The sequence below is a fragment of the Gavialis gangeticus genome, unplaced genomic scaffold, assembly GCF_001723915.1.
Source record: "Gavialis gangeticus isolate Ggan-Ray unplaced genomic scaffold, GavGan_comp1, whole genome shotgun sequence".
Taxonomy (NCBI): domain Eukaryota; kingdom Metazoa; phylum Chordata; order Crocodylia; family Gavialidae; genus Gavialis; species Gavialis gangeticus.
The window spans coordinates 8,830,121-8,839,079 of record NW_017729019.1 but is presented as its reverse complement, the minus strand read 5'-3'; the positions used below and the strand labels follow the sequence as shown (position 1 = coordinate 8,839,079).

General features: G+C 46.5%; 1 protein-coding gene across 2 annotated transcripts in view; it reads right to left on the bottom strand.

Annotated features, from left to right (window-relative positions):
* The window catches only part of SRGAP2 (SLIT-ROBO Rho GTPase activating protein 2), a 206,589-nt gene that overhangs the window by 11,566 nt on the left and 186,064 nt on the right, over positions 1 to 8,959 (bottom strand). For both annotated transcript variants that reach the window (XM_019514009.1, XM_019514010.1), the window contains exons 19-21: positions 6,719 to 6,899; positions 5,525 to 5,671; positions 2,991 to 3,318 (exon numbers count right to left, since the gene is read on the bottom strand). In XM_019514009.1, coding sequence (XP_019369554.1) covers positions 2,991 to 3,318; positions 5,525 to 5,671; positions 6,719 to 6,899 — 656 coding nt within the window. The remainder of the gene's footprint in view (positions 1 to 2,990; positions 3,319 to 5,524; positions 5,672 to 6,718; positions 6,900 to 8,959) is intronic.

Below are 8,959 nucleotides of genomic sequence, written 5' to 3'. Positions count from 1 at the left end.
TTTTTCCTGAATTCTCCTGGACTTTGAAGATGCAAATAAAATCCTCTCCTGGCCCAAACTACTAGGAGAAAAGCCTGCAATTCAAAAGATACGGATCTCTTGTCCCTTTTTTTTGTCTTGGCACACAGGGATAATCTTCCAATGATATCAGAGAGAGCAGCTCTTTGAAAGAACAAAAGCATGATGTTAGCTGCTTGCTGCATTGGTTGCTGGGACTCGGAGAATCCTATCACCCTGCAGTGCATATCTGTTACAGCCATCTCAACAGCTCAGGTCTTACGCAGGTGCTTTTAATCTCCTGTGAAAATCTCATAAACAGAACTGTAAATTGTACTGAGTTTTAAAATCTGCAGAGGATGCTGGAGACGCACGGCAAAAGAACAAGGCATCGATAGTTCCTTTCCAGCTTATATAATATCATGGGAACTAAGCACAGCGCTACAAAGGCGCTCCTCGAGACCAAAGTAAAATTGGTGGGCGTTACATCAAGACCTAGAAGTTTATTAAGGATTCAGCTATGGGTTGGAGTCCGCTGGTATAACAGAATTCACAGGAGAGCAGAAGGGTTTAGCCTTTCCATGACTCATATTGTGGCTACAGCTTTCTAGCTTCCTTAGAGGCTTTTTTTGCTTTTTTTTTTTTCCCCCCCCTTAAAGCAAGCGGGGGAGGTAAAGCTCAGTCTAGGAGTGGTAAAAGGAACCAAAGACAGTAACCTAACGCCTCCAATCCTATCCCCAGACCAAGCAGATTTTAAAACACTTACAGATCTATGAAAGATATGTAGAATGTCAGATGATTACAAGATGGTGTTTGAACTGACACTTGAGAGGACATGAAAGGGGAGTGCTAATTTAATGCAGCCATTTTTATTTTTTTTAAAGCTTCTAATCTCCAGTGGAAACAACGAATTACTGGAGTTTATTATTCTGACAGGAAGAGGAGATTGAAGAGAAAAACTTAAGTGAGAGCCTAATTGAAAGACAAAGAGACTGATTTGTTTCAGCTAAAGTCTAACAAGAATAAAAAAGCAAGGCAGTGAGAACCGTACAATACCCTCCGACAGAACTGAGGCTACAGATACGGCAAAGGCCAAACAACACCCCAGCAGAGGATGTAACAGATATTCACTTGGACCCTGAACAAAAGGCCAGTGTTAATGGTACGATAACCTGACATCGAGTATAAGCTATCTAGTGTCACAGGTTCACCTGTAAGGAGGCGTTCAGGTAATTTTCACTTATCCACTTTTTCAGGGCTGGGGGGGCTTTGGAAATCCTGTTACTTCTGGTTCGCAAGTCTGCAGACATTAGCCATTCAGGGTACCTCAGAGCTGACTTTGAAACTTGAGAGCCAAGTGCTCCTGAGCCTCAGACACATCCATCACATACTGAAAAAAAGCAGCTGGCATGGACGAGCATGCATGTGCAGGCGTATGGACGGTTTGGAACGGGGAACACGGCATGAACCTCTGGTGAAAAGGGAAGTCTGTAATATTTCACTCCAGTACTTGCATCGATAGCCCTAGCTCCCTGCAATCTAAGCCTTCCTTCAAACGTTTGGCTGTTTTGAATCTGTTTTATATGCCCTGGTATTGTTCTGTGGTGGACAGGCCAAGCCAAGACACAGTAATTACAGATCCTGGTGGCTGTTTCTATTGACACAAGTCGTGATTCTTATGGCCCATGGTACCAAAACACCAAGAGATTATTGGAGACATCTCTGTGAAGAGAGGGATGGATAAATCAGAGAAGAGGATTTTGTCACGGAAGTATTTATGTCAAAACCTAAGTGAGAGAGGGAGATACCTAGGGAGGGTTGAAATGAGGAAAGATTAAAAACCCCACTTTCTCTCCGAGAGCTGGGTAGCAAAAACAAAGGTGAAAACTGCTTCCCCATCACGTGTCCTGTATGCTGACTCAGTCTAAAAATGCAGAAAACATCTCTGTGGGGCGAAGGAACAGCTGTGAACACATCACTAGGGCAGCCTTCCCCACACCCGCAAGCACCTGCCTTAAGAAATCAAAATGCAAAGGCAACTTTATTTGAAGGTGGCTTCTTACCACGTATCTGAGTCTGTAAACACGAAAAGACGCTGCTACGAAAGCAGAACAGAGCCAGCATCGCTTTTATTCTGACTGCGCTATTGCAAATGCTTCCAAAATTTCACCAACAGTCAAAGTCGCTCAGATGGTAAAAAGGCTTCAAACTGATACCAAGTCCCCTGCTTTTCTCAGGCCCCAGAGTTTGAATGTTGAATGTTTTTTTCCTGATAAATCAGTATCAGTTTTCTGTAATGAACACCTTAGAAGCTGCGGGTTCTGAATACTGAACGCGTCACAGCTTCTGTGGCATAAAGGCCTGAGTCATTTATCTTTACTCACACACACACAGTCCCACTGCCTTACACATGACGAGGGTACATGATTAAACTGAGGCATGGATTTACGTTCCCCTAAAAGGATGCGGAAGTGCAAGCTGGGAGGCTAGATCAATTGGTGGGCAAGCATCTATGGGTAGGCAGAGTGGCCAACCTCATGATAAAAATCTTGCTTCCTTGCCCCATCAACACGCTCAAATATACCCTGCAACCCTCGTCTCTGCTGTATGGACCAGCACAAACAGGTGCCGTGGCAAAAACGGGGAGCCAAACGTCACTGTGTGGGTCTGCAAACTCCTTGTTTCTCTGGACAACCTTTTTATGCTGTAAGTGATATAAGAAACAGGGGTGGGGGAGGGAAGAGGGGGTGGATACACACTTATGGCTCATGCAAAGGCGTGAGTGACAAGCACAGGATGTTCAGCATCTGTCTCCGAGCCCATGAAGTGCTCACATATGCAAAGGGTTGGAACGCATCCTTCCCCTAAGCATAGCAAAGCTGAGCTAAGAAGCAGCGCTTACCCAGAATGAATACAATTAGGTTTAAAACCATTTGGTGCGTCCCTTACGAAAACAGAAGCCAACCTCCCTTATGCTAAAGGGTCTCCTTTACCTGAGCAATGACCTCAGGATCCATGGGCCGATGGTTGTTGAAGCTCTTTGACCTTCCTGTGGTCACGGTCTTCCGGATCTGTGGGCTCTCTATCCTGTTCTTCAGGGACGAATGCCGGCTGATGGAATTAAGGCTGCCGTGGCCGCTGATGGAACATTTATCAGGAACGTCCTTGGGGAGACTTTGGCTCATAATGGGCTGAGATGAAGGTCTAGAACTGGCTCCGGCTCCTGGAGAGGCTGGTTCAGCCAAAGAGCTTGTCAGCCCATGGCTATCACTTTGACGGAAAGCTCTCCTAATGCTGCCAGACTCTGGCTTCTTTCTTTGCCTTCAATTGCAAAAGCAAAACAAGCCAACATGAGAAGAGACCCACAGAGAGCCAGACCTCGAAACAGGGTTTCCCCCAGACAACACGGACGGCAGCGGAAGGAGACCCGTGGCTGGCTGGGTTATTAGTAACCTCCATCATTGCTCAGGGCATCATCATACAACGTTACAACCATCCACCTTAACATCTGTCATAAGGAAGCCAATTAGACTACAAACAGTTGTACACCTTCCTAGCACATGCAAAAGACTAAATGGAAAAGCACTTAACTCGGTAACAAAGGAAAAATTGTCATTTCAACCAAAAACCCCTCTGTGCCATCAGCTAATCTAGACACCGATTTTTTTGGTTATTACATCAGAGGTTGTCTTTTTGGCTAAGGTGCATAACAGAAAATCTATTAAAACTCTGGGGCAAAGGCATCATGTCATTCTTTTTAAAAACAGGTAGGCACGTTGCCTTAAAGGATGTTTAGCGTTAGCAACAAGAGCCAGTCATTTGCTGCTTATAGAAACATGCCTTTTCTATACCCTAAGCAAGGCCACAATAGATAATCTATGCCGTGCTATAGGTGTACGAGACTGAAAAGTACACAAGCTGGCCCCCCAAAATTATCTCCATAACATCCCCCAGCAACACGCAGTCTGAAAGCATGGTTTCATACACATTAGACATGGCCATTCTAGAAAGACTGCTGCGGGCTATAAAGCAGGCAGCCTGGCATGCCTTAAAGGAAAAGGCTGATTTATATATAGTGCAGGCTGCACGAGTAACTGCTACAAGCGTACTATTTCTAGCTGGATTTTGGCATCAAAAAACTAATTCAGTGGGTGGCACAACAGCCACAGTGAAACCATCTGATCTGTTTTGCCCCACTCTGTTAGCACATAGGTCAGATGATTCAAACCACACACACACACACACACACACAAAAAAAGTCTTATGCTACTGCTGCTAAAAATCACACCTTCCCTGGCAAAAGCGTCATGCAGGGTACCGCAACAAGGAGCAGAGCTCTGCAGCAGATGGTGCATCTCCAAAACGGAACTTGCCAGGGTGCAAGCTGTTCCACACCCGATACAGTCCCACACTTGAACGGTTCATCAAGCAGGTAAAAACGCACCACTCGTTTCACTGGTATTAAATAAAGCCACATGGCTGCACGCCGGCTGAGGACTGGGCCCATCATTTGGCACTAACAGCATCACAGAGGAAACATTTTTTAAGAGTTCTCCATCTGTGCCCCAGAGGTCGATAAGCAATTCTGCAACATGATAATTAACAGCACTAGTAGCTTTAGGGTACTCAGTTCCATTACTGAGAGAGTTGCTTTGGTAACCTAGCGTGCTATCTTATACCAATGAAACGAACTGAAAGATTTGGGAATAACAATGCCTTGGAGGGGGAAAAAAAAAAAGAAAGAAAAAGCAAGACAATTTCATTCTCCAGATTTTCTTCAACAGACTAGCACGTCGACACCTCGCTGAACAGATCAAACTGGGGCAATGGGAAGCTTGTGGTTTCAATGGTGCGGCACTCATAGTTAGCAATTGGCCTTGGGAAAAAAGTTATGTGAAAGGTCGTTATGGACAGCACTGAATGCAAGATACCTTTTTTTCCCCTTTCTTATTGCTGCATTACAGCAACCACAAACTCACTGAACATCTCGAGAACGCACTTCAAAATATCCCTGGCCCAAAGGATATGAACAACGTGAGAGATTGGGAGAGAGCAATTACAGTGAAGGTTGTGCCAAGGTGTGACTTATTTCTCTAACTCATGACTGTAAACTCCTCTTGCCAGGGCCTGTCTTCCCAAGTGACCGCACCAGACTTACCATAACGAAGGCCTGAGCTTGCGTGCTCTAACACGACACAAACAGCAACAGGCCACAAAATATTACATCTTGGTGGATCTGCCACATACTAAAGCATCTGTTTAGAGCGTACAAGACAAAGTGAGGCATTTATTTTTTTAGGCCCAGGGCTGAAGTGGAATGGCGGTGTGGGAATGAAGAGGGCGTGCATAAAAGTGATTCGGGCAGGCTGGAGAAAAGGGAGCTGAGCAACGGAGTGGAAATGAGCAGGAAGCAGCAGAAGCGGATAGGAAAGAGTAGTAGGCCTATTTCCAATATTTTCCTCAAGAAAGAGAATGACCCACTGCCCTCAGTCCTGAGCTTCTCATGCCAATGCAAGAGCGCTCTTACTTGTTGATGTTTGCAAGGTAAATATCTGCAACGTGACTGCCGCTTGGACAGTTGGCGCTGGCTCTGGCGGTCACTTTTTCTTCAGGTGGCTCCGAGTTGATTTCTATTTCAGACTTGGGGCTGGATCTCTCAGAAATACCGTCCTCACTAGGGGAGGAGGGAAAGATATTGTGTCAGAAGGGGCTGCTGCACCCACCCACATGCCTTTTTATCATTACAGAGTGAGGAACAAATTGCACTCCACATCAGAGACCCAGATTTCTGTGCCTAACAAGGGAACAGCACTCAAATACCGGACTTAGGGTCCTGATAACACCCCCTCCTTGCATTAGTGCTAGTTTTATATGCAGATATAAGTTGCACCGGGATAGGAAGCAGATAGACAACCAGGTATTGTGGGATAGCTGCATGAAGCAGGCTGTTGTGACTGTGACTTGCCGCTGGGGGGAGCAGGTAATAGCCGGTTTGCCTGAGAAAGCGGCTACTCTCCCATAAGCAACAGATACAACTACGCTGGTGTGAATTACACAAGTATAATTTTGTCCCTGATTTCACACAAATACAAGTGTATTACACCAGTGCAGGGCCATATAAAGGCAGGAGTGTGTCCTTTCTAGTATAAAGGCCAATTACATTAGTGTAAGCGCAGTGTGCATACAAACCCTTGGACAGCAAAGATGCTGAACCAGCAAGTTGTGGAGAAGGGGACCCCTGCGCCTACATGGAAGCCCACTGATGTCTGTGGGGTTTCTCCTGCACAAGAAGGCACAGTGCCATGGTAGTTAATGTCTTAATACAGCTCAAGGGACACGAGTGTGAGCCCAAAGGCTCTCCCCTGCCACCTACCCTTCATTTCCCCACCCCCGCCCCCCAATAGTCAAAAACAGGCATCTGGTCCTTCTAGCTGCAGAATCAAAGGCTGTGGCACTGTGTGCCGCTGGCTTCTGAAACAATCGTGTCTTAACCACAATGGCCCAACAAGGGCAAGAGGACCATGGACCTGCTTCTGACATCTGACATGGAGAAGCTTGCGGTGTTGGGGGCTGAAAGGCCTACAAGCCAGTGTAGGCCCTAACACTTCAGCACAGATGTTCAAGTTTGAATGGTTTTTCTTGCACAGTTTTAAGTGTGCCCAAATTTTCCCAGCATTCAGTGGCCCCCATCCCCACGCAGGGTCTAACACAGGTGACGTACGTGTCTTGAACAACGATGTATTGATGAGGAATAAGTCCATCAATTCCATTGTGGCGTCCTTCCCACCAGTCATCTGAAGCCCGATGGTAAAGCAAAAGAGAAGCCCCCTTTTTGAAGGACAACTCCCGTGCAGTTCGGCCAATGTAATCAAACTTTGCTATCGCTTCTATGGGCTCACACTCTAGGAGAGAGAGAAGGGAACAAAACATCAGCAGTGAAGTGAACACTAGGGCTCAGGAAAACATTCGGGAGTTTGAACCTCCCCCTTGAAAATGATACAGAGCAGACCGCAGCACACAGCATTAAGTGTCATCTGGTAACAAGGCAGAACAGGGTCCAAGCATCAAGATTTGGGAACTCTACCGTTGGGCTGATCTCGCATCTACCAACTGCACACACCTCTGCATTTTCTCCTCCACAAATCTCACGTCAAGGAAACAATCCCAGTGTATTAAGAAAGCGTGAGCCAGACAGTCCACCCGTCATGTCCCGAGTAACCACCATCAAGGACCAAGAAGTTATGTCAGGGACAAAAACTATCTAGGGAGGTTTCCTCCAAGGCAGGTAACTCGTGCCTGCTGCACGGGCAAGCAGCGGCTGTCATCAGCGCTTAGGGAGGGAAATCTCTCCAGCTTCCAAGCTGCGTCAGAAATAAGGACTCTACTCAGGAAGAAATTCTCCTGTCTCGAGAGCCTGTTTGGCCCAAAAGACTGCAGATCACAACTTTACAGGACACTGATCTATCCAAGGAACTGCTGTGGAAGTGAACACAAGTATTCAGTATCTTTACCAATGCCTGCTGTGGAGTGGCTCAGAGTCAGCCGCTCGGTGCTGTTGGATTTGCACGATTTCTTGAGCACAATCGAGGTACATGTGGAGTGCTGCGACGCACATAACCAGACAGCTCTTGCCTGAGGAACTTGCAATGGACTGTCACAAAACACAGGGTGACCAGCTTCCACCCCCCAGAACTGAGATACTGAGCAGAGGCGGACAGTACAGATGTCTAGACAGTCAGTCGGAGGCGGATCCGTGTCAGATTGCAGGGATTATTTTTAAAGTTCTGCGGAAGATGGATTCTCATTTGCAGACAGGATACTAATTTAAAAAAACAAACAAACAAACCAAAAAACAAAAACTCTTCCCCTCCTTTAGACAGAATCAAGGAAAGGGGGCGAGCTTGGCTGCCTATACCTTAGTACTGCACAGCTTTTCAAGAAGCCGCATGGCAGGTGCCTCTTAATGGAAAATTTCGGCTTCTTTTTAGGAAGCAAACTTCAAGGAATGCCCAGCCCTTTCCTTTCTCTGGCACCAAGAACACAGGCCCTGTCACACCCAAAAGATAGGTCATTATTTCGCCATCAGCTTGAGGGAAGCTCCCACATGCCTGACCTCACCAGTGCAGCAGCCAGCCAGAGAGGATCTTACCAGCAAATGTTCTGCAGTCCCTATAAATTAAAGTAGGCACTCCAGAAATGGGCTTTCAGCAGTGGCTGTGACGTAGTTTGCAGACACCAGTGCAAATCCAGGTGGGAGTACAGGGGATGTGGCAGTCTGAGACGGCCCAGCAAAAGCATTAGCCACTGAAGCACTGTGATTAACATGTGCTGCTGCAGGGCACGGAAAGACCGAGGGCCAAGGCTAAGCAACCACAGCATCTGCTGGGACCGAGCCTTCAAGAACAAGTTTTCGTATTGCTAAAACACACAACGCAAATCCTACTTCATCATACACTTTAGATAGGTCTACGGACAGCTACAGACTGTTCCAGTTATCAGCCCACACCAGCCAGCCAGGTGTTTGCAGGAGTGAAAAATAGCTTGCCCGTGTTTTCAGGTTGGAACATGAACATGTTTTCTGTTTTTCTGGTTTAGAGTCCCCTGAGCATGTGGTTATCTGCTTCTGGCTACCTCCTTTCCTCTTGCTCGTTTGGCTCTTGGAACCAAGTCACGCGGCCCGGTTAAAGCAAAATCACTTCACGTTTTAAAGCTTGTTTTTTTCCATTTTACAAAGGGAGGGGACTCTACTTGGATGAATTTCATCCCCGTTTCATTAACAATTGTTTATTATTCCAAATAAGCAGCACACTCAAGTTTCTTACATTTCCAATTTGCTTTTTAGGACTATGGCTTTTTGCCAAACGAGTGATTTGAGACTCAGATTTCCAGTAGCGCTGCCGTATGAGGCTCCTGCTGCGGGGAGAGAGCTGTGAATAGGGACCGAGAGCCTCTGCTCCCCTAG